Source organism: Bos indicus, chromosome 4 (assembly GCF_029378745.1).
Source record: "Bos indicus isolate NIAB-ARS_2022 breed Sahiwal x Tharparkar chromosome 4, NIAB-ARS_B.indTharparkar_mat_pri_1.0, whole genome shotgun sequence".
Lineage (NCBI taxonomy): Eukaryota > Metazoa > Chordata > Mammalia > Artiodactyla > Bovidae > Bos > Bos indicus.
Genome location: NC_091763.1, coordinates 119,706,488 through 119,731,571, shown reverse-complemented (window position 1 = coordinate 119,731,571; position 25,084 = coordinate 119,706,488). Strand labels below are relative to the sequence as shown.

Sequence of the window (25,084 nt, the reverse complement as noted above, 5' to 3'; positions counted from 1 at the left end):
GCAAGATGATCTGCTTCTAGAATCAAGGGTGGGCATCAAACCATTCAGGTTCCACAAAAATATTATGGGCCTGTCACGTTTTTATAAAGACAGGTGAAGCCTTCCATGCAGCGTCACACAGTGTTCATGGGTGTTCACATTAACGATTGAAGGGACAGTTGCTGAGTAAAACTGATGCCTCGAACAGGTGTAATGTGTCTGAGGGCCTGAGCACTGCTGGTTTCTCACGGTGGGGGAGCATGGGCACATTGTTTGTGATGAAATATGATCTAAGCTTTGTGTATGTTTTAAACAGAGTTATTTATGAGACAAATGAAAACTATACTCCATCAAGAGACTGCTCCAGAAGCTGCCCTTTGAGAAGTGACATTTGTTCCAAGACCTCTGGCCAGGCAGCCAGCCTCGCCCTCCGTGTGGCCGTGCTGACTCTGGGGGCTGTGGCTGCCGCAGCCCAGGTGCTGGGACTCTGGCCCAGCTGGCCTGCAGGTTACAGCTTGCCTACAGTCCAGTTTTGGTGGCTTTACTAGCACTGTATTCAGATTCTGTAGCTTGGGTCTGTGATGATGAAGAGAATGTAATCAGAACTTTTTGTTTGCTAGTTTTGTAGGGAATTGTGAGATCGATCTGGAGATCAAGCGATATTTTTGTAGAGCTGGTGTGCAGAGTATACAGGTAAGGCTTTTTTAAGTTTCATTTTCTTATCAGATTCTCTGCGCTCTATTCAGGAAGAAAATTGTGAAGTTTTTATTAACTCAGAATTTCTTTGAAGTTAGAGAAGCCTGAAGTCATATGCTCAGGAATCACTGTCAGGATCTTGCACCCTCCTTTTGAGTCAGTAAGGGCCTGTGAAATTATTTCCCTTAATGCTTTGTTTTCCCATTTAAATTTAGATTCATGGTACAATGCGGGTGATCCTGGAACCATTGATTGGAGACATGCCCTTAGTAGGAGCTTTGTCTATCTTCTTCCTTAGGAAGCCAGTAAGTCAAGGTTTATTTCATTCTCTTCTTCCCATTCACTGACAAGAATGTGTGCATACCAAAGAACAGAGTGAAGAAAAAGAGCTTATCTCACTTTATTCCCTTTGAGGCATGAATCCTGTATGTTTTCATCTCTTTATGCTTTAACATCTCTTGATAGACAACTTTTTCCTCATTATAAAACTAATACGTTTGGGAATTTGCTGGTGGTCCAGTGGTTGAGACTCAATACTTCCACTGCAGGGGGTGGGGATTCTATCCTGTTCAGGGAGCTAGATCCTGCACGCCGCACAGCCAAAAAGTAAAAATAACGTTATAATACGAATTTCCAAATGAAATTTTAGCACTCAGAAAAGCAGGATGTGGCTGTGAGAGGTTGAGAATCACTGGTACCTTTATATGGTGAATTACAGCCCCTAAGCACAATCTTCACAGAAAAGGGACTTTTTCGGTCACTTTCATCTGGAAAATATCAGAGCACAGTTCCCTGCCGTCTGCCAAGTCCTTCCCCACCACAGTGAAAAACAAAGATTTTGGGATTTTGACTGGATGATTTAGACATATGGAAATCTTTGAATGTGAAACTTTTGTACACTGTTTTGCTTGTTGATTTGTTTAGTTTTGGTAATGTGCTACTTGCTTTATAAAAAACAAAACTGCAAGTTTCTGAAATGCTGCCCTCGTGGAGCGCATGGATGGATGTGCTGCCCCATTTCAGGCTCAGTGATGGAAGCAGGCCTCCCAGCCTCACTTCCCACTCTCGGTTCCTCCTGTTCTTTGATCAGACTGCCGTCTCCCGCCACCGGTCTCCACAGGGGATGGCCCCAGGACTCCCACAACCACGGTCCACAGATGCTCAGGTTCCTTAGTAAATGGCAGTGTTTGCTCATAACCTCTGCACAGCCTCTTGCATCCTTTACATCATCTCCAGATCAGTAGTAACACCTAATACAGTGTAACTTCTGTGTAAATAGTTGAAATGTAAATGCTATGTAAATGGTTGCCTTAGTGCAGCAGATTCAAGTTTTGCTTTTTGGAACTTTCTGGAATATTTTTTCTTTCTGAACACTTTTGATCCATTATTGGTTAAATCTGAGGAGATGGAGCTGGGATCCTTGGACACTGAGGCCCAACTGTTTTTGATTTCTGTAAGCCTCAGTTTCCCCATCAGTAACATGGAGAGTACAGTAATACCTCCGGTAAAAGATTAGATTTGACAACTAAATGTCAGTGGGTAAAAATACTCAGTATAGTACCTGGCATACAGAAGTCTTCAAGTATTTAAGAAATAAAATATTTTCCTATACGTAGGTTTAGCATTCTGGTGGGTCCTGACAGCAGAGGTCAAGGTTTGGTAAGTTTGGATGAAGGTTCTGGGAAAAGCCAGGGAGACCCACTGTCTGCCATTGGATATGTCCCAGAAATTGGTGGCCACCCACTCATGCTGACTTGACATTATTGGCATTGCCTCTGGGGTATGCTCTTGAGGGTGTTTCAGAATCCTTAGGTCACATTTAGGTTCATCTCAGGAGTGTGGATTAGACTAGACTGAATTGGGAGGCCTTTTCTAGAACTTCTCCAGGAGGTGGTCTGGGCTCACTCTGAATGTGTTTATCCGAGGGGTCCTCCCTGGTAGCAAAGCACATGTCTTCTGAGTCTGTGATCCGCAGATTGAGTTTCTTCATCTATAAAATGGAATTAATATCTTCCTTTAAGAGTGATTGTGAAAAGAAATTGAATCCATCTAGCTAGGACTCCAGCAACTGACGTTGTTATTGTTCAGTCGCTCAGCCGTGTCCGACTCTTTGTGACCCCATGGACTGCAGCACGCCAGGCCTCCCTGTCCATCACCAACTCCCAGAGTTTACTCAAACTCATGGCCATTGAGCTGGTGATGCCATCCAACCATCTCATTCTCTGCCGGCCGCTTCTCCTCCCGCCTTCAATCCTTCCCAGCATCAGGGTCTTTTCAGATGAGTCAGCTGTTCGCATCAGGGGCTAAAGTACTGGAGCTTCAGCTTCAGCATCAGTCCTTCCAATGAATATTTAGGACTAATTTCCTTTAGGAGTGACTGGTTTGATCTTCTTGCAATCCAAGGGACTCTCAAGAGTCTTCTCCAACACCACAGTTCAAAAGCTTCGGCTCTCTGCCTTCTTTATGGTCCAACTCACATCCATTCGTGACCACTGGAAAAACCGTAGCTTTGACTAGATGGACCGTTGTCAGCAAAGTGATGTCTCCGTTTTTTAGTACGCTGTCTACATTTGTCATAGCTTTTCTTCCAAGGAGCAAGCAGTTGATGTACATTAAGCAAAGAAGGAGGATGAAGGGGGGACTTTAAAAACAGAATGAGCATGTCCTGCTGTCTCATGGAATCCACGCAGGGGCTGCAGCCGAGCATCAGGAACAGGATGACTGGTGCGTGGCCACTGTGGCTGCCGTCCTTTCTCAGGCCTGTTCTGCCTGCTTCGCTCTCTCTCCCCGAGACCATGGCCTCTGGTCCTCCAGGCCACAGGCCAGAGTACCAGCTGCCATGGTCCCGAGGAGGAGCCAGCCTCCCCTCTCCGTCTGTCCTGGCCTGCCCCCTTCCAGCTGCGCCAGGCACAGGTCCTTGGCCCTGAGACCAGGAGTGCGGAGGACACAGCGTTTGAAGAGGGTCCCGGAGGCTGATCCTGCCACCCTCTGTGGGAGGCAGCAGTGAGGTGATGAGGCAGAAACTGGCAGGGGGGTCCTTGGAGCCCACTGCGCTGAGGAGGGCCCAGAACGGGGCCACTGGGGAGTTTGAGGGTATTTATCCTGCCAGATGTTCTCTGAGTTTCTTGGAGCAGGGGTTGATATCCTGCCCTATTTTGGAGCTTCTTGCCACACCGCCAGGGTGCTGGTGCTCTCAGCGGCCCCTCCCTGTGCCCTGGGAGGGCCTGACGTGCTCTCAGCACCCTGCACCTGTGTGGTGCAGAGGGAGTTCTGTCCTGGCCTCTGAGCAGCCGGCCTGTCTTTCCTTTCTTTTTCTGTCTCTGGCTCTCATAGGGCTTGCTCTGGCTCTCCTGCCCAGGGTGGCTCTGTCACCTCAGCTGTCTGTGCATTCAGGAGTGACACTCTTCCCAGTTTGCTGCATCCCAAGTGGAAGCTGGAAGTCCCAGGGCTGTTAAAACATAAGAAAAACATTCTTGACCTTTATCACCAGCCCAGACCAGCAAATTCAAGAGCTCTGGGGAAGGGCGGAGCCACAGTATGTCTGCAGCAAACTTCCTGTGTAGGAGGCTGGCGTGCAGTCCGCGCTGAAACGAGCAGTGTCTGTGGGTTCGGATTCTGTTGGGCCCACAGGCCCTCAGCGGGCACTCGGGAGGCATGGCTAAGGCTGCCCTTGCTCCTGTACTGCTCAGGCTGCTGGGGCTCCAGGTGCAGGGGGTCTCCGCCCCGCCCTGCCCCGCCCCTGCCCTCACTGCTGCTTCTCAGCCCTCAGAAAGAGGTAATTTCCTCTCCTTTGGGAACGCTTCCCACTGGCTCTTCAGTTTCCCAAAGGGAGATCCATCCAGACTGAGGGCTGATGGGGAGGGCACTAATTTTCTTTGCTTTTCCTCGATCTGCCCCTAGGGCTGGGTGGACTTTTCTCTCTCACTTATCTGGACACCTGTTCAGTCACACACTCTCAGTCTCATCCTCAAACCCAGAGTCACTCACACTCCTCTCCCTCCACAGCCCTCCAGCTTGGCTCTTGTGTGCTCTGGCCTCCCTTGTGCTCAGGGACAGGCCAGCTCCCCCTTCAGGGCGTGCCTGGAGCCTTCCTTGCATTCGTATCTCTTCAAACTCAGCTGAGTCTGTCCTTCTGTGAATTCTTTCCCCATCCCCCTAGTATTATTCTTTTTCTCTGAACTCGGGTAGCATTCAGGTACATCTCATCGTTTTGACAAGTGTCCTGCAAGTAGGTGCTCTGTTACCCGAGCTTATAATCTAGTTTTAGTCCCTCGACGTGATCGCCCTTTGGGAGGGCCATTGAGAGTTTCTTTGACCTTCTGATTCAGCAGGATGCCCCAGGTTCATGTTAGCAGTTTTTGCCCCAGACCCAAAATCAGCCGTTTCTTCAGAGTCTCCTGTTCCCTTTAGTGGCAGATGCATCTAGAGATCGCCGTCATGGTCTAGGGCGTCCATGGGCTTCCCTCTTAGCTCAGTCGGTAAAGAATCTGCTTGCAAGACAGGAGACCTGGGTTTGCGTCCTGGGTTGGAAAGATCCCCTGGAGGAGGGCATGGCTACCCCCTCCAGTATTCTTGCCTGGAGAATCCCATGGACAGAGGAGCCTGGCAGGCTACAGTCTATGGTGTCGCAAGAGTTGGACACAATTTAGCAACTAAACCACCAGGGAGTGCTATGGAGGTTAGTTTCTCAGGACTTTATTAAAGTTGTTGCTTTTGCGTTTGGGTTTGTCCAAAGGAATCTTGACCCTTCAGTGCATACTTAGAGCTGCTTACTGCCCAGCTCTGTCACTCCGGTGTGTGTAAGTGACAGAGGCCATACAGTTTCGCTGAGCGTCTTCTGCGTGTAAAGCAGAAGTGGCTGCATTACGTGCAGGACCCACCTTGACAGGAGAAGCCGTGTTTTCATCAGTACTTCTTACCTGTCCACATCTGTTTAATGGAATCTCAGCCAACTATATAGAAATTATTCTAAGATAAATACCCACTAGCTGCTGCTGCTGCTGCTAAGTTGCTTCAGTCGTGTCCGACTCTGTGTGACCCCATAGATGGCAGCCCACCAGGCTCCGCTGTCCCTGGGATTCTCCAGGCAAGAACACTGAAGTGGGCTGCCATTTCCTTCTCAAGTGCATGAAAGTGAAAAGTGAAAGTGAAGGTGCTCAGTCGTGTCCTACTCTTTGCGACCCCGTGGACTGCAGCCTACCAGGCTCCTCCATCCATGGGATTTTCCAGGCAAGAGTACTGGAGTGGGGTGCCATTGCCTTCTCTGAAATACCCACTAGAAAACTGAGCAAAAAAAATACAAGAGTTGACTAAATGAATGGAACATATCCCACTAATATCAGGAAAAAAGTGAAAGTGAAAGTCACTCACTCGTGTCCAACTCTTTGCGACCCCATGGACTGTCCAGTCCAGGGAATGCTCCAGGCCAGAATACTGGAGTGGGTAGCTGGTCCCTTCTCCAAATATCAGGAAAATGCTGTTTGAAATAGTGATGGAGTAACCATTCTTTAACTGCCAAATAGACTGATTTTTAACATCTGTGTTTGGTGTGGCTGTAAAGAAAGTACATTTCATACAATTTTGATGGAAATGTAAATCGGTACAATATTAGAGCAATTAGGCAGTGACATGCCTTAGCAACTGAACAACAAGGTAGTGTATATCAGCATAAAAATGAACATGTATCTCTGACCAGAGCTTCAACTTTTTGAATGCTGGTCCCTGTAAGAACACGTGTGTAAAAAGATATTCACTGAACCATTTTGTTGTTGTTCTTCTTCAGTTGCTAAGTCATGTCTGACTCTTTGCAGCACATGAACTGCAGCACAGCAGGCTTCCCTGTCCTTCGCTATCTCCCTGAGCTTGCTCAAACTCATGTCCATTGAGTCAGTGATGCCATCCAGCCATCTCATCCTGTCACTCCCTTCTCCTCTTGCCCTCAAACTTTTCCAGCATCAGGATCTTTTTCAGTGAATCAGCTCTTCACATCAGGTGGCGGAAGTATCAGAGCTTCTGCTTCAGCATCAGTCCTTCCAATTAATATTCAGAGTTGATTTCCTTTAGGATGGACTAGTTGGATCTCCTTGCAGTCCAAGGGACTCTCAAGAGTCTTCTCCAACACCACAGTCCAAAAGCAGCAATTCTTTGGCCTTCAGCCTTCTTTATGATCCAACTCTCACATCCATACACGACTACTGAAAAAACCATAGCTTTGCGTATACAGACCTTGTCAGCAAAGTGATGTCTCTGCTTTTTAATACGCTGGCTAGTTTTTTCATAGCTATTCTTCCAAGGAGCAAGTGTCTTTTAATTTCATGGCTGCAGTCACCATCCACATTGATTTTGGAGCCCAGGAAAATGAAATCTGGCCCTGTTTCCACTTTTTCCCCATCTATTTGCCATGAAGTGATGGGACCGGATGCCATGATCTTAGTTTTTGATTGTTGAATTTTAAGCCAGTTTTTTCACACTCCTCTTTCATCTTCATCAAGAGGCTCCTTAGTTCCTCCTCACGTTCTGCCATTAAGGTGGTATCATCTGCATATCTGAGATTGTTGATATTTCTCCTTGCAATCTTGATTCTAGCTTGTGATTCATCCAGCCTGGCATTTCCCATGCTGTACTCTGCATATAAGTTAGATAAGCAGGGTGACAATATACAGCTTTGACATACTCCTATACAGGTTTCTCGCGAGGCAGGTCAGGTGGTCTGGTATTCCCATCTAAGAATATTCCACAGTTTGTTGTGATCCACACAGCCAAAGGCTTTAGCATAGTCAGTGAAACAGAAGTAGATGTTTTTTTAGAATTCCTTTGCTTTTTCTATGATCCAGCATATGTTGGCAATTTGATCTCTGGTTCCTCTCCCTTTTCTAAATCCAGCTTGTACATCTGGAAGTTCTCGGTTCATGTACTGCTGAAGCCTAGCTTGAAGGATTTTGAGCATAATCTTGCTAGCATGTGAAATGAATGCAGTTGTAGAGTAATTTGAACATTCTTTGGCATTGCCTTTCTTTGGGGTTGGAGTGACAACTGACCTTTTCGAGTCCTGTGGCCACTGCTGAGTTTTCCAAATTTGCTGGTATAATGAGTGTAGCACTTTAACAGCATCATCTTTTAGGATTTGAAATAGCTCAGCTGGAATTCCATCACCTCCAGTAGCTTTGTTCATAGTAATGCTTCCTAAGGCCCCCTCAGAATGTCTGGCTCTAGGTGAGTGATCACACCATCGTGGTTATCCGAGTCATTGAGAGCTGTTTGTGTAGTTCTTCTGTGTGCTCTTGCCACCTCTTCTTAATCTCTTCTGCTTCTGTTCGATCCTTGCCATTTTTGTCCTTTGTTGTGCCTGTCTTCGCATGAAATGTTCCCTTGGTATCTCCAATTTTATAAAGAGATCTCTAGTCTTTTCCTTTCTTTTGTTTCCCTCTAATTCTTTGCATTGTTCACTTAAGAGAACTTTCTTATCTCTCCTAGCTGTTCTCTGGAGCTGTGCATTCAGTTGGGTATATCTTTCCCTTTCTCCTTTGCCTTTTGCTTCTCTTCTTTTCTCAGCTATTTGTAAGGCCTCCTCAGACAACCACTTTTACTTCTTGCGTTTCTTTTTCTTGGGGGTGGTTTTGGTCACACCTCCTGTACCATGTTATGAACCTCCGTCCATAGTTCTTCAGGCACTGTCTCTACCAGGTCTAGTCCCTTGAATCTATTTCTCACTTCCACTGTATAATCATAAGGGATTTGATTTATGTCATACCTGAATGGCCTAGTGGTTTTCCCTACTTTCTTCAGTTTGAGCCTGAATTTTGCAATAAGGAGTTCACGATCTGAGCCACAGTCAGCTCCCGGTCTTGTTTTTGCTGACAGTTTAGAGCTGCTCCATCTTTGGCTGCAAAGAATATAATCAGTCTGATTTTGGTATTGACCATCTGGTTATGTAGATGTGTAGAGTCATCTCTTGTGTTGTTGGAAGAGGGTATTTGCTATGACCATTACTTACAAAAAGGATAAACTGCACATATTCTAAGTGCTCATCAATAGGAGGGTGGGTATATAAATAATTATGATTTTACTGGAGAAAATTATGATATCAAAAAACATAAGAACAGGCAAGCTATCAGTACCAATAAGGGACAACAGCTTTGATATTTTATAAAGTGAAAATCAAGGTATAGGACAGCATTATGTACTGAGTAGCCCATTTCATTTATAAAGAAAAGACTTGTATAATTTGATAATGATAATTAGAAGTAGTTTGCATACTTACTATATTTGCCGTTTTTTTAAAAACAGCTTTTAGAAATTAACTGGACAGGACTGACTAATCTTCTCGACATTCCTGGATTGAAGTAAGTACTCTGTCGTGCCCTGTGGCCAGCTTGCTGATGGCATGTGCGTTGGCGGCGTCATGAGACAGCCCAGCGGCTGAGCGCCGTCTCCCAGCCAGCGTCCGTGCCTTTCAGGCAGGGCGCTCAGGCTCCGGAACTCGAGTTGCATCTCAGGCTCTGGGTTGCAGCTGCACTCGAGCCCTGTTGGGGCTCATTGGAGCCATTTCATTTGTCATGAGGTGTCTTTCCAGTTTTGGTGTTTTAATATACCAGAAAAATAAAGAAAAGTTTAAAAAGTTTTTAAGCCCTTTCTGGCTACGTTGAAGCTGTGCTGCCCCATCCCTTCCTGCCTTCTCTGCCTTGATGCACTCCTCCTGGGCGGGGAGGAGTCAGCCCGGACATGCGGCTGCGGGGTGCGCTGGGAGTCTTTGCTCTTCCGTGTGCTCTAGTGTCTGAACCGTGAGGATTCCTTCCAGACGAGCTGTGAAGCCTTCGGGGCACGTCCCTCCTGTGAGGACGGTGAGGCTTCCTAGTCAGGCTGCAGGTCGTCTGTCCTCCAAGATGGAAGGCGACAGCGGCAGACTGTCAGTCAGCACCAAGCAGGAACCCGCTTCTTCTGGTCTTACCGTGCGTTTGAAGGTTAAAGTGCGTTTGAAGGTTAAAGCGAGTGAAGTGTTGGTTACAGGTGCATGTGTTCCTGGTGGACACTTTGTTAATCTGTGCTGTTCTTTTCCCTATTTTGCTTAGAAAATTGAATTATGAAAGCCTTGGTTCAGTCTGCTTTTTTTTCTATTCCTTTGTATTTATTATCTCCTTGAAGTGGCCATTAGAAAGAATTTTATTTTGTTTCATTATCAGGAAAAAATGACTTTAATAAGCTGAGGCATAGTTGTAATAATAAAACTTTTTTAGGTACTGTGATTTATTGGATATAGAAAAGTACCGTTATCTTTAAAAGATTCTTGGAAAGGACAGCTTTAAAAGAATTTTGTAAAAGGGTTGGTTAGCATTCTTGCTTTCAAGAACAAACCCAGCTCACTTGGTCTTCATTAAGCGAGAAAAGGTTTTGACAGTCTGTTCTTCCATCCACCATGCAGGCGGGGAGTGCCTGCTCTGGGTGCTGGGTGTGGCCTGCGGCCCTGTCAGGTGGCCAGACGGGGCTGGACGCTAATGTCCACAGGACACCTCCTGACCCCCGTTTTCTCTCTGTGGCTTTGTTGCCAGGCAGGCTCTTGCTGTGAAGTAGCAGCTTCTGGCTTCTATTCTGTGGCATGCTTAGCAACCTCAGGAGAAGATTCCAGCAAATGTCCCTCTAGTTCCAGCAAAAGTTTCAGAGTTGACCTCTGTTTGTCCGCCTTTCCTTGGACAAATTTTCCTGGTTCTGATGATCAGGTCTGGGTCTCATGCCCACCCTGAGAGGAGGCAGAGAGTGACTTGAAAAAGTTGCAGTGAAGGACAGGAAGTCCCCCAAAGGAAGGACTCCCGGAGTTGGAGGAAAGGGTGCTGGTCAGTGGCCAAAGCAGCAAATCCCTGCTGTCCTTTAGTGCAGAAAAGAACGTGGATCCTGCTTGCCTCCCCGCAGCACCGCGACCCATGCTCGTCAGGCGTCTCCTCTGCAGGTCGCGCTGTGGCGCAGAGAGCCGGTGGGTGGCTCCTGGCCGTGAGCCCGCAGCTCTGGAGTCAGTCCCAAACCAGTGGAAAGGGAGAAACACACGTACACAAGGACACACAGATACACACGTGCAGATACAGCTTCGGTTCATTTCGTGGATTTATATGAAGACAGACTCAGTGTGGCATACCTTCTAGCTGTTATTCTATATGTAGATTTTTATACACATATAAAACATATTCTTACATATTAGGTATATATAGGATTGCATATATTGTTAAGAATATATATGCATATATATTAGAAATACAGGTGGAAACAGACACACACCATGCAAAAATGAGACCATGGTATAAAAGAAATATAGTAAAATACTCCTTTAAAATTACATATATTTATATATGACATCACTTATATATAATTATGTCAATTTCATGCGATAAAATATATGCATGTGTACTTAACGTAAAACTTGGGCCACTATTTTGTGAAGATTTTATCAGGCAACAGCTGTGGCAGACCTTATCTTGTAAAAGTAAATATTTAATAACTTTGAACCTAACACAATGAAATCTTGCCCCAAGCTTTACTAAATGAACGTCTGCCTGCTCCCTTCATTGACTGCAGAACAGAAGCCGAGGGGTGAGGAGGCGGCAGGATGCCCTGAGTCACTTCACGTCACCATGCGTGTTCGAGCTCCCCGCCACTGTTGCGTGAGGAGCCCTAACCCGAGTGTGAGGGGTGAAGGCTGTAGGTGATGCAGGGCCGGGTCAGGAAGACCGGGAGGGCGGAAGGCGTGAGGAAGCTGTGCTGTGTGCTGGGCCCTGCGGCGACTCGGGGGGTGTGCAGCCTGCTAGGGAGCCGTCGGTGGAGGTGCCATCTGGGCCTTCTGCTGGCGGCACAGGCGTCAGCGGGAGGTGAGGCGCAGCCCACCCCCAGGGCAGCGAGCAGGTCCTGAAGCACTTGCGTCAGCAGTGAGGGGCCTTCTGTCTCAGTAGATTTTTCGAAATAAACAGAACTCATGCTTCTGCAGGGAGATTGCCTGGACTGAGGGTGCTGGGTGCTAAGCTCTGAGGGACCCCTCCGTCGTCAGCTTGGTGAGCACCGATCCAGTGTCTGCCAGCTTACGCCCTCCGAGTCCCTCTGGAGTGTAGACGCTGGTTTACTGGCCTCTTCACAGAGCAGAGCTGTCTGGGGAGCGTGGTTCCCACGTTGAACTGAGAGGGCTGGCGCTGAGCCTCCACGCCTTGGTTGGCGTTTGGACCCCAGCCTGCAGCGAGGCTCGGTCATCTCTCAGGGCGCGATAGGACTGTCACTGTGTCCCAGGGGATGTTCCAGCTGTGGTTGCTTTACATCTGCCATGTCCGTAATGCTGACATCTGAGAAGTACTGGCAAGAAGTAAGTTTCTTCTAGGACTCTGCTGTTCTGGCTAAAGGTGCTCTCGCACAGCTATGCGGTTCAGGTTCTGGGCCCTCAGGAGTGGTGTTGCAGAGACCCCTGACTCTCCACTCACACACATTTACAAGGAACAGACAAAAAGGATATTGAAAGTACATCAGTTTCTTTAGCCCCCACAACTCTATTCCTACTACTGAATTCTCTGTGCAGTGGTGTATACTGTTTCAAACTGATTACAGTATTCAGTACCTAATAAAGTGTAAAGAAGAATGAACTGTAAATTCTTGTACTTCATTAGGAGCTCCACATATATGACAAGAAAGATGAATTTAATGTAATAAATGTGAAATGAGTAAATGTTTGTTTTCATATTCTCTGCACTTTTATGTATGTTTGAAATATTTTATGTTAAAATAAGAAATTTAATTAAATGTATATTCAGTGTTAAATCAATGATAAAGTTATATGGAAACAAACGTATGAGTGTGATTTAGGACATTGAGAAATGTAGCCAGAATATTACCTCATGTTCTCAGAATAAATCCCACATAAGTGTCACCGTAGCAGCATGAACACTGTGTTAGGGGAACTAGCTCTGACCTGTTGGTGGGATATTGTATCATGTTTATGCCAAGTTCGCTGTTACGGGTGGTAACTAACATGAAATGTCTGATCATTGTTGTTTTTTTTTTAACCTCCCACCTAACAGTGGTTTATCAGATACTATCATTTTGGATATAATATCAAACTATCTGGTGCTTCCCAATCGAATCACGGTCCCTCTTGTCAGCGAAGTTCAAATAGCTCAGCTGCGATTTCCTGTACCAAAGGTAAGCATGTGTTCATTAACACTTAAAATAGACTGAAGGAACTTTTCACGTACATGGGTGCTGAGTCTTCTTGTATTTCTTCTAACAATGACCTTGCCATGTAGATCTTGATGCTGTAAAAGTGGTCTGTCCTGCTCGTCCTTAGGAGGTTGGCTAAGGGCCATTTGGCCTAAAGCTTTCGGAGACTTACGGGCAGTTCTTAAACCTCAGAGGTGCTCACAGGAATTTAATTCTGCAGATGTCACTGCAAATTGTAAAGGACAGCTGTGACAACTTATTTACTGCCTCAGAAAGCACTTTCTGCTTGTGTGTAAGATGTACGTTTTAGCCTGAGCTGGGAACCTTGTGCCAGGCTCCTGCCAGGCGTGAGGAGCGGTCGTCTGTGGAGTCCTTCAGGGCGGACGTGCCGTGGGTATTAAGCCCCCTAGACGGAGTGAGTGGGCAGGGCTGGGCTGAGTCACGGCCTGGGGCTTGGCGGCAGCTTCACTCTGGGATCACATCCCTCAGAGTGTCTTCATCTGCAGGTTGGGGTGGTGCCTCACACAGGTGACCACACATCTTGGAGGCACCTTCATTTGAGTAAACTAAACAACCTCAGCCCGAGACCACGTGAGCCCGCCAGCCATGGTGTGGAATCCTGTCTGAGGCCCAGAGCACGTTCTCGGAGGGCTGCTCCTAATGGTTTGCGTCCCACCCGTGTGATCTCACTGACCGTGGGCTCCAGAGGTGGAGTAGGCAGCCTGTCACATGGTGTCTGGGCTCAGTTCAGAGTTTGTTTCATGAAGTAGAAGTAGCCAGCCTTTCCCCCTGTCTGTTACCCTTCTAGTAAGCTCGATCTTAGTAACAGTGCACAGACCAACAAACATTCATGAGCAGTCCTACTTTTTTCAAAGTAACAGCACTCCAGTCCTCACATCCCAGTTAGTCATATTGCTGGCACTCAGCAGGTGTGATAGGACACGGGTGAGGTGGGGATGTCTTTCTTCCTTCACTTAGCATCCTCAGCTCGGGGAACGCAGGCCTGCCTTTGCACGTAGGAATCCTCCTGCTCCTAGGCCATGGGCTCTGTGTTCTCTGAGCACTGGGGACTGTCTGAGCCTGCCCGGATCCACCCTCCTTGCCGCTTAAATATGTGGCCACAATGTCTAAGCATTAGATTTGTGAAAATGTAAACAGGAGGTTGGCTGTTATTTTTATAAGTATCAGTTCAGTTCAGTCACTCATTCGTGTCCGACTCTTTGCGACCCTATGAACCGCAGCACGCCAGGCCTCCCTGTCCACCAACGACTCCCAGTGTTCACTCAAACTCATGTCCATCGAGTTGGTGATGCCATCCAGCCATCTCATCCTCTGTCGTCCCCTTCTCCTCCTGCCCCCAATCCCTCCCAGCATCAGGGTGTTTTCCAGTGAGTCAACTCTTCGCATGAGGTGGCCAAAATATTGGAGTTTCAGCTTCAGCATCATTCCTTCCAGTGAACACCCAGGACTGATCTCCTTTAGGATGGACTGGTTGGATCTCCTTGCAGTCCAAGGGACTCTCAAGAGTCTTCTCCAACACCACAGTTCAAAAGCATCAATTCTTTGGCACTCAGCTTTCTTAATAGGCCAACTCTCACATCCATACATGACCACTGGAAAAACCATAGCCTTGACTAGACAGACCTTTGTTGGCAAAGTAATGTCTCTGCTTTTGAATATGCTATCTAGGTTGGTCATAACTTTCCTTCCAAGGAGTAAGCGTCTTTTAATTTCATGGCTGCAATCACCATCTGCAGTGATTTTGGAGCCCCAAAAAATAAAATCTGATACTGTTTCCACTGTTTCTCCATCTATTTCCCATGAAGTGATGGGACCAGATGCCATGATCTTCGTTTTCTGAATGTTGAGCTTTAAGCCAACTTTTTCACTCTCCTCTTTCACTTTCATCAAGAGGCTTTTCAGTTCCTCTTCACTTTCTGCCATAAGGGTGGTGTCATCTGCATATATTTATCTATAAAAATATGTGTCATCCTATGCTGATTGGTTCATGAACAGTACCTGGTAACTTAAAGTGTTGATGGTATAGAACGCTACCCCCTCTAAAGATAACTTTACCACTTGTGTTTACCTTGGACACAGGTGAACACAAGGTAAAGGGTGGGTATTTTATCAATTAAGCAACATCTTAGGGAAAGAGAACCATGTTGTCTGTGAGTATATGTATCTCAGAGTTTCAGTTTCCTATCCATAAAATAGGTTTAATGACAGTATTTCATAGGATTATTCTAAAAACGCAGCACAGTGATCGGTGGGTATGAAGGCCTTAGGAAGAGTCTACTGCATCCTGGGGTGCTGGTCTCCACTGCAGTTACCGCCCATGGGATCCCTACCAGGACACTGCACTGTTCCGGGCCCACGGGGCCCTGTGTCGCCTGCCTCGCTCCTGCCGTCGGCCCTGCCCAGCCGGGGCCCCTCCCTCCCAGGAGGGTCTCCGTCTCTGGCCTCTGGTCAGAGCCTTGGGCCCTGGTCTTGCACCCGAGGCGCTCGTGTTTGCCTTGTCTGCTCAGGGGACAGGCTCTGTCTTGTCCCCAAGCCAGCCTCTGCTCCAGGTGTGTGGGTGAACCGGTGAATAGTCTGCTCTGTCTTCTTTCCAGGGTGTCCTGAGGATACATTTTATTGAAGCTCAGGATCTTCAAGGAAAAGACACTTACCTTAAGGGACTTGTCAAGGGGAAGTCAGACCCCTACGGAGTGATTCGAGTTGGCAACCAGATCTTCCAAAGCAAAGTCATCAAGGAGAACCTCAGTCCGAAGTGGAACGAGGTGTATGAGGTGAGGGAGTGGCGAGTGCTTGGTGCGAGGTGAGAGGTGGGTGCCGTGAGCCCTTCCCCGGGTCCGCTCCCGCCCTTCCCCAGAGTCTACTCACGCCCTTCCCCGGGGTCTGCTCCCGCCCTTCCCCAGGGTGCACTCACGCCCTTCCCCGGGGTCTGCTCCCACCCTTCCCCAGAGTCCGCTCCCGCCCTTCCTGGGGTCCGTGTGGTGGTGGTGTGCTTGTTCAGTGCGCAATTCTCTTTGCTTTGATTTTCAGTCTTTAAACGTGCTTCACCTTGTATCCCTGCCTCACACACAATTTTAAACCTTAATTACATTAAGCTATCTCAGTAAATAACTGGCCACTAACACACAGAGTACTCCACGATGAGGTTAGTTATGTACTGCTGTGTAAGTTTGCAGTTAGTGCATCTGGACATCTCTTCATGTCCCAGGTACAGCCACTCACGTGAGAGGACGCCCTCATGTCTTTACACGAGGGATCTGGCCTTTGGGCTCAGCACTGTAACCAGTGCCTTTTGGGTGCCATGGGGCTGCATTTGGTGCACTTGGCCAAGTTGCCCCCAGAGAGTGCCTCTCGGAGTGAACTGCTGCATCACAGGGCATGCGGCTTGGAAAGAACTGGAAGAGGGTATACTTTTTACCCCACCAGCTTCTGGTCCTCCCTGCCCTGTCTGTTGCTGGACCTCCCAACTTCTGTGTGGTGGTGAGGGGCCAGCCCTGCCTGGGGCTGCTGCAGGAGTGGTGAGAGGTCCGAGCCTGTAGCCCCGATAAGTGGGAGCAAGCGCAGTGCCATATGCGAGGGGAGTTCCCAGGGGCTTCTGCCATCAACCATGTCCCAGGTCTGATAGTGGGGCCTGAGCGCGGAGCAGCTGCTGGCGCCGATGTCAGCTGCGGTTACAACTCAGAACAGACGCTCGTAAGGGTGAGACAGCCATGCACTGGTACCTTCCAGGCTCTGGTCTATGAACATCCCGGACAGGAATTGGAGATCGAGCTCTTTGACGAAGACCCAGACAAGGATGACTTCCTCGGAAGGTAAGTCCTCCGTGACCGAGGGTGTGGACTCTTCCTCTTTGATAGTCACTCTTAAACTTGTAACATCAGAGCAGGTTTATTACATGTTACATGTGTGTTAAAATGGCTTTTTGATGCTAGGTTTGTTTCACCTTAGACCTCTTAAAACATGTTTTTTGTTCCTAAAACAAGTTTTACATTTAAGTAAGAAAAGGAAAGCTAAGTTAAACAAAACTTGAAATTCACTTTCTTGGCTGTGCTGCTCCATTTAAGTGCTCAGCCACCAGCTGCGGCCCCGCACGCAGCCCAGCTCCCCAGCCTTGCACCCAGCAGGCCGCTGGGCTCCAGGCTCTAGAAACAGGTTTGTGAACTTCTGATTTGTTATTGGCCTATGGAGGTGGGGATAGATAGTAATTTACATTGTGCCTATATATTGGTAAAATAAATACTGACTTGTTTACTTAAATTGAACATGTACAGCTGAAAAAATATGAACTATCAAAAAACACACTTTAGCCTATATAACTGAATTTCTTGTGGCAAAAAAGATAGAAGGGTAAATGGTTTCATCAAGGATGGCCTGTGTGTTAGGCTGTGACCTCAGAATTCATTTGTGAGACCCTTTATCGAAGAACAACCAAAAGGTTGTAGGCAAGGCAACGAACAGATGAGATTTGCAGTAACGCCTCTGTTAGATTCCGACGTCAGGGGCTGAGACCGGGGGCTGGCTGGGCCCCTGGCGTCTGTAGTGGAGCAGGGGACCCAGGGCCGTGCGGGGCAGCGCGCAGGGACAGAGAGGAGAGGCTGCAGAAGACAGGCGTGCGATCGTCCCGCCCTGCTCGGCTCTGGCTCCTGCCGCCTCACTCTTCCCAGCAGAGCAGGACTACTGAGGGAAGTGGGACGGGCTGTCGGGGTCGCCTTCGCGGCCCTAGAGGTGCCGGTCAGAGCTGAGGAATCAGGGCTAGAAAGGTGGTCAGCGCCTGATTCAGCGCACCGCTACGGAGTCCGATCCGGAGCAGCGGGTGTGGCTCAGAGAGAGGACGTCCCACCCACCCTGGTCGAATGCGTCTGCCCCGCACACCCTGGGCTCCCCTGTAGACCTGCCCGCCCCGCCCCGGAGCTCCCCTGTAGACTAGCACGCCCCAGGCTCACCTGTAGACATGCTCACATGCCCGGGGCGCCTCCAGACCACTCACTGCCTGTGGGGAGGACCAGCGTTCCCAGCCCTGACCTCAGCCGTGCCGCGCTGCGTGTTCCCTGCTCACTTCACACCCGGGTGGAAGCTTGAGGAAGCTTGGAGGATGAAGCTTGTTTCTTGATAAACTGTAGCATTCTGTTGCTTTTCTGGAGTACTTTTTCATAGAGTAATGCTTAAGTTTATTTCAGTTTTCAGAAGTGGTTTTCTGTGTTCTAAAGTTGTTGTATTGTTATTTCTATAGTCTTATGATTGATCTTATTGAAGTTGAAAAGGAGCGCCTTTTAGATGAAGTAAGTTTCCTTTGAGTATTGTTCTATTTCGTGAGTGTTGATGGAGAGTACCCACTGCCACCATCCCTGGTGGTCTGAGAACAGCCGCTCACAGACGTTGAGAACTTAGGCCTTCCAGTACCAGCGAAGTGAAAATAAATCAGCACCTGCCAGAAACAAAATCCTCAAGGATCCAAACACACACCCACTTTGTTTCAGGCAGTCATGGTCTGCTTTGGAGTCAGGGCAGAGTCTGGTAGAAGCTCCCAAGAATCGGGCCTTAAAAGGTAGTTGGGAGTCATAGCAGAGCAGCACAGTGCAGTTGATGAGACATTGTCCCAGGAAAGACACCCACAAACGCATCATGAACTGACAGCCACAGACGCTGCTTCAAGCAAGATGCTGCTATCAGAATAAAAAGGATAAGGAAGGAAGTTTGTGATGGCTGCTAAAAGATGGGTAAGACTTGGATAAGTAAGGCGCAGTTAAGCAAATCTCTGTTGAGAACTCTTCTCAGCTGCACACAGCACACCCTAGACAGGCGTCTGCAGTTTGTCCTGCCATCGCGTGTGCTGTGTGCTGCGTTGGGCCCACCAAACACGCCCTGCACTCGGACGTCTCTCCTAACGCCGAGTGTTTGAGCGCCGTCCTCAGTTAACAGCCTGATAGCTTTTAAGCTGAAACGAGTGTGAACCAATTATTGTTATACAGTCATAAGGAAAAGCACACTTGTTAGCATGTCTGATTCTGAAATTCAGTACTTGGGATCAACGTTATATTTTTTCTTCGCCCCTAAATTCTATGGATGTCCATACGTAGAATCCTGGTAGTGCTGGGTAGTACGAGAGGACGTTTGAGTCCTTGCATGTCAGACAGGGATGGCATTGGGAGTCAGTGAGTTAACACACAGAGCGGCCCCTGCTGTCAGTTTCTGGGGCCAGCAGCTCCTTCTCAGGCCTGGAGCTAAAAATGGCAGGACTCGGGCCTTCTGGGTTTGTAAAGACTGCTCAGCTCATGTGTCTGATCCAGGAGGGCTTTGGCTGACCGGTCTCACTTTCTCTGCAGTGGTTCACCCTGGACGAGGTGCCCAGAGGGAAGCTGCACTTGAAGCTGGAGTGGCTCACGCTCATGCCTGACGCGTCGAACCTTGAGCAGGTGCTGGAGGGGCCCCACGGCAGCCTGCAGTCCTGGGCACTAAGATTAGTGCCTGAAACTGCTGCTGCTCACTTACAAACTTGGAGCGGTAACGCGACTCTCATGCTGTGAGTCACCGCGGTGGCATCGGCACAGATTAGAGCCAGCGGGAGTTTGCAGGCATCCGCAGGCTCTCGGAGGTCTCAGGGCTCGTGCTTGGGTGCCCTGCAGGGACTGGGGGAGCCTCAGGTCACCTGAGCACTTTGATCTGAGTGGAACCTTGTCATGTTCATTCTCTGTACTGCGTGTATGGGATGCTTATTTCTCCATCTCCCTTGTTTTCTTGAGCAGTGTAGGCATAATTAGATAGAAACAGGAAGCTTGGAAACCCACCTGCTAAGGCTTTTCCCTTTCTCTGTAGGTGCTGACAGATATCAGAGCTGACAAAGACCAAGCCAATGACGGGCTGTCCTCCTCGCTGCTCATCTTGTACTTGGACTCGGCCCGGAACCTTCCGGTAGGTGCTGGTTTCTGGCAGGGGCTCCTGCTGGGTTTAGCCGTGTGCTCTGTCTGCGTTGCTGTGCTTTCCCTACCCTGCAGCCAGGAGGGCAGCGGTGGAGAGGGACACAGGTGCACTCCCTTCATGGATGTAGTGTTACGACTCCACCTTACTGGCTTACCCAGGGTGATCAGAACTAGCTGACGTGTTTTAGTACACAGGAAAAGAAGGACTTAGTAGTTAGGAAAGAAAATACCCTGTGGAGAAGTGCTAATTACTGAAATTCATGCCCGAAGATGAAAATGGAATCCCTTTGGCATCCCCCCGGCCGTGGCATGGCGGGGTGAGGGGCCACATGGGGGCAAGGATGCCCTGCACACAGCGTCCAGCCCCAGGCTCGCACCGAGGAGGACAGTCTCACAGGTGGCGGCAGCGCCTGGAGACGAGGCGGCGAGCCAGCCCTGCTGTGGCGCCCCTCCACGCTGAGGGCACTGGCTTGTCATCAGAGTTCACCGTTGCGACAGCATGTTTTAGAGCCCGTCTACCTGTTCAACAGATGGCCTGTCTGCTCCATTTCATCGTGTTGGAGGCCAGTTTTGTTAAAGACTGCTGTCTCCAGAGGCAGGGTGTTTCCTCCTGAGATGACGGGATGGTCAGTGCCCAGTCACCTGAGTGCCCCGTGTGTGCCCCCCGGGTGCATCCTTGTTGTGGGTGGGTGCCTAGGTGTCCCACCTGACCGTGGTCACACCACCCTGTCCCTTTACCTCATGAAATGCACACCCTAATTCTGTTCAGCACCTCTCCAGGGTTTAAATGGTACATTACTTGGGCTTTGCTTAAAAGCAAACTCGGTGTATTTTGTGCATCTGTTTTATTTAAAATTTTTAACAATTAAAATCTGATGGATAACCTGTTTTTTTCATTTTGCAAAGATGTTACCTGAACTGTGTTTATGAGTGTGTATAATTGTGCCCTTTCTTTCAGTGAAGATTTAATCTTTCTGCAGAATGACTTGTACGGTAGAACTTTTTGTTTTTAACCACAGTTTAAGTTTTAAAGTCTTTTATAATGCCTGATGGGAGTGAGTTTGTTGTATATTTTAGAACAGAGGAAAGTGGTGGTGAATTGGCTTCTCTTGAGAGCTGTGTGTTTTGTCACATTAAATTAAATTAAAATGGAATGATGTCACGTGAGCAAGGGACAGAAAGAAAAGTGAGCGTACTAACCTGCTATGGAAAGGGCACTTTGTGCATGAAGTGTGCTCTGGCCGTCAGAGACAGAGGACCCTGAGCAGACCCCCAGCCCGGGGCCTGCTGGGACGGGCGTGTGCAGCGCCCCCGCGTCTCCGTGCGGCTCTCTGACTCTGCCTGCTGCATCCTGGGTCAGTGCTTCCGTGCCTCCATTGACCACAATCCACCATTCTTTGCTTTCTCCTCCCATTTCCACTTTCCCAAGAGTATCTACGAGGGAAACTTTGGGTGTGGCTACTTAAAAGAGAGGCGAGCGTCGGGACTAGTGTTTTGTGAGAATACTGCCTCAGTCTGTAGAGCACTATTTGTGAGTTCTCCGTGTTCCTCCTTCTTGTGTTTGGTGGGGACTGCTAGAATGTGGACTGGAGACTAATGCCGTCTGTCAGTGCCGGAATGACGTGCATGCCTTCGGTTTCGCATGACTTCAGTTCCTGTGAGTGTTGCTTTCGTGCCTGCTTTGTGAGACGTAACTCTGCTTTAACTAACATTGGTGACTGCATCTGATACCGAGGTGGACCAGCCCGATGAGCCATGGAGGAGCCTTGGGCTCTGACACTGCTCCTGGCCCTGAAAATTAAAAAAAAAAAAAATCATCTGAGGAAACAGTGAAACCATAATGATTAAAATGGATTTTCTTATGGTTCATCTCAATGTGAGATGTAAATATTTCTTTGCAAGCTTTCAGAAATCTTCCTTAAATCTGCTTTCTCCTCCTGACCAGACACAAGGGGTATCAGAGCCTGGCTTTCCATAAAGTCCCCGAGGCCCCGGGAACAGTGGGTGAGACAGAAACTCACTGCTGCCTGAAGATGTGCCTTCTCCCCTGTGTACCCGGAGCTCCTGGGGGGAAGAAGTGTATGTTGACTTTGCGATTCGCTGCTTTTAAGGAGCTTCAGGAATTCCTGGGGTGGGTAGTTCCTGGCCTGTATCTGGGAAGTGGTTTTCATGCCTGTGTTTCCTGAGTCCGTGCTCTGGAGCTTGATTCCTGGCACCGTTCTGGTCCTTTTAGCAGAGTTATTTTCACTTGCTTTGGGCTCAGAGGAAGCCAATGGCTTAGTCCTTAGTCTAGAAACTAATTATTGATTTAATTCAATAACTAGTGAGATTCTTAAAGCTCATTTGTTTCATTTTCACTTGTTTTCATTTTTATTTCAGCATGCATACTCAGTTTATTCTTATTTTTAAAACTAAGGGGCGGGGAGCAAAACTGAAAGAAGCGGCATTTTGTCCCATTTGATGGATGAAGACAGTCAAGCCAAACGAGGGGCAGGTGGGTTGCTGTCTCCTGCAGCGCCCGCCCCCGAGCAGCTGTTGGGGGGTCAGGAGGAGGCAGTTGTGCCTCTGGCTGCTGCTTCTGGTCACTCCCAGGAGTGTCCCAGTGGGGCCTGTGCTGGAAGCTGCTGCCTGTGCCAGCCACGCTGGCTGTATAGTTACTGTTTTCTGTGACTGCTCCTTTTATAGGAAATGCTTCTGCCCTTGTGTCGGGATTTTTTTAATTGCTTTGTTACATATATCTAAGGTGTTGATTGATCCAAACTACCTTTCCTCCTGAGTTATCAAAACCACATACTCTGCTTGGATTCAAATATAGGTGTCACCAAAAAGTCCTGCAAAACGAATCTGGATAGATTGATCACTTCCCCCCTCTGGTTTTCAGTATGTTGTGGATCTGTCCCTTTGTCAGCTGTCCCCAAAGGCTGAGCCTGTTGCTATTTCCAGCGGAGGTTTTGGGCAGCTGCCAGCCCCACACTCTGGTACCTTCTGCTGCTCGAAACACTCCTCCTGTCCAGCCCCTCCTGTCCAGTCCCGTGAGTGTGCTCTCACCCCCGGTCCCATCTGGAAACCTCAGCACACGGTCCTTGCTCCCTAGCTGGAAAGGGCCTCTTTATCCTGTGGCCTCAGCACTTGGACCTCCTCCTCTGGCCAGAGGAACAAGAGGGTGTTTTCTGACCCCCAGAGGCCTCTGTGACCACATGCATCTCCTGAGCACTTTCCAAGGGCTCTGCGTGCAGAGCTCATTGCATCTCAGGCCAGCGGAATCGCTTTTTAGATGAGGTGCTGAGATTAGAGACCAGGGTTGCCTCTAGGAAGCCGCAGAGCCAGGATGATCTGAACTCAGCCGTGTGACCCAGAGCCCAGTTTTCCACCTTCCTGTCTAGTCCATCCTCGTATAAAGTGAACTTGTTACCACTTCAGTAAGTCTGTGAGTTCATAGTGCTGTCTATGGAGTCCTCATCTGAGAGGAGTGCTGTTCGCACTGACGCCCACTCCATCCGTAGAGATCCTGGCTGTGACGTGGAGCCCTTGGGCGAGGTGCTCCTCCACACTCTGTTAAAAGTAATTTCAGCTCTCGCTTGGAAACAGTGCAGGTGACTATTGGTGGTGAGTCGCCCCAGTGCCGGCAATGCAGTGATGTCCAGAGGCTTCACGCTGGGCCCTCACCGAGCTCTGTCCACCTGCTCTGTCACACCCCTGGCCTGGGCAGCTTCCCACGCCCTCACATGGCTCCTCTTGCTCACTCAGCCCACACCAGAGCCTCTCTCCTTGCATCACGTCTGCTGGTGCACGCTGGAATAACACGCATGCAGCAAGGTTACGTCTGTAGAGAGGGAGCTAGCTGTAGGGAGGGTTCTCAATGTCTACACTCAGCTCTCCTCAACCTCAGGACTGCAGTTCCCAGCCCGGCCCAGCCCCGCCCCAAGGGCATCTGCTGGACTCAGTGTTCCAGGGTGCTTCATAAAGAATAACGCTCAATTTGACGTTAATTCCAACTCGGGTGATAAAGTCTTTCATCTTAAATGTTAATCCTCAAAGGATCTTGCAAAACAACTCTTGACTTTTTGAGGGCAATAAAGTAATGAGTTTTTAAAATCAAAAAAAGTAGGACATAAAACCCGTAATAATAATAATAGAATAGTACAACTTTAAAGCGAGGGGGAGCTTTTGAGATGATCTGATCCGCTTCTGCATTGTATGCTTGTAGAAGAGTGGGGGATGAGGTAGATCAGGTCCCATCTTTGCTGTGATTTTTTTTCATGAGAAGATAAAGTTCAGAAGGAAGAAAGGTAGCATTTGCTCTTCCAGGATATGATTGGCTTGAGAGCAGTTGGGACGTCTCTAGCCCATTGATTTGTACTTTAGATGAAACCTTCAGCTTAATTATGGTTGAAACTTTACGATTTTTTTCAAGGGACAGATCCTAGGGTTTGTTCAAGCTAAGGATAGCAAACAGAACCCTTTCCTCGGGTGTCATTTTTGGATTTTTCAAATCCCAAAGACAAGAGGGATGGGAGGAAAAGAACAGTGATGTAAAGGCTGATCTGCTTTGATATTTACAGATTAAAGGTTTAGTCTAAGAAAATCTTGGGCATAAAGAATACTTTTACAACTAGTATTTACTGTTTCTTTGTGTAATTCTTGGTGGGTTTTGTTTAAAAAATTTTTTGTTCTCATAAGTTTTCATGTCATTAACCTTAACATAAACTCCTCATTGCATGTTTATTAACCCTTGGTATATTCATTTTCTTCTGACTTGAAAGAGTAACCCATTAGAATTTAACCCTGATGTCTTGAAGAAGGCTGCAATTCAGAAAGCTTTAAAGGTAAACTAATAGTTTTCCCTTCGAAAGCTGATGAAACGTATTGAAAGAGATGATGCTTTAACCCATATAGGTTTATTGACAGATTCTTCACAAAGTAATAGAGTCACAATTACTTGTTTAGTTGAAGAGAGGCTACTTTTATTGTTAAAGAATTTAGTAGTTAGAAGAATTTAAATCAACTTTGATGATAAATTTGTGAGATATCAATGTGGTAAATTAGACTTTTGTCCTGTTGGCCTTAGGTAGCAGTATCTAAGGTGCTTTTAAATCATCTGTACTTTAATTGGATGTGAGTTTGTGAAAATGGTGATAGAGAAGTTCTGTTTAAAATCATAACCAATTTTTAGACTATGATTAAAATGTGTGCCCAGTGCACCGTGACTTCCCCTTAAAAAATCACCTCTTCCAATATGCTGCATCAGGGCCATCTCTGAGTCGGTGACCTGGGCTTTTGGTGCTGCTCGTGTG

General features: G+C 48.0%; 1 protein-coding gene across 8 annotated transcripts in view; it reads left to right on the top strand.

Moving 5' to 3' along the window:
* ESYT2 (extended synaptotagmin 2) overlaps positions 1 to 25,084 on the top strand; it is a 78,563-nt gene that overhangs the window by 38,656 nt on the left and 14,823 nt on the right. For 4 of the 8 annotated variants that reach the window (XM_070788517.1, XM_070788515.1, XM_070788522.1 and 1 more), the window contains exons 5-14: positions 600 to 672; positions 891 to 980; positions 8,962 to 9,017; positions 12,717 to 12,837; positions 15,471 to 15,647; positions 16,603 to 16,685; positions 18,104 to 18,152; positions 19,197 to 19,286; positions 19,687 to 19,782; positions 21,220 to 21,321. In XM_070788517.1, the coding sequence (XP_070644618.1) occupies positions 600 to 672; positions 891 to 980; positions 8,962 to 9,017; positions 12,717 to 12,837; positions 15,471 to 15,647; positions 16,603 to 16,685; positions 18,104 to 18,152; positions 19,197 to 19,286; positions 19,687 to 19,782; positions 21,220 to 21,321 (937 nt within the window). Of the gene's footprint in view, positions 1 to 599; positions 673 to 890; positions 981 to 8,961; positions 9,018 to 12,716; positions 12,838 to 15,470; positions 15,648 to 16,602; positions 16,686 to 18,103; positions 18,153 to 19,196; positions 19,287 to 19,686; positions 19,783 to 21,219; positions 21,322 to 24,553; positions 24,617 to 25,084 lie in introns of all 8 variants that reach the window. The other 4 variants (XM_070788518.1, XM_070788516.1, XM_070788520.1 and 1 more) reach the window with 2 other exon arrangements.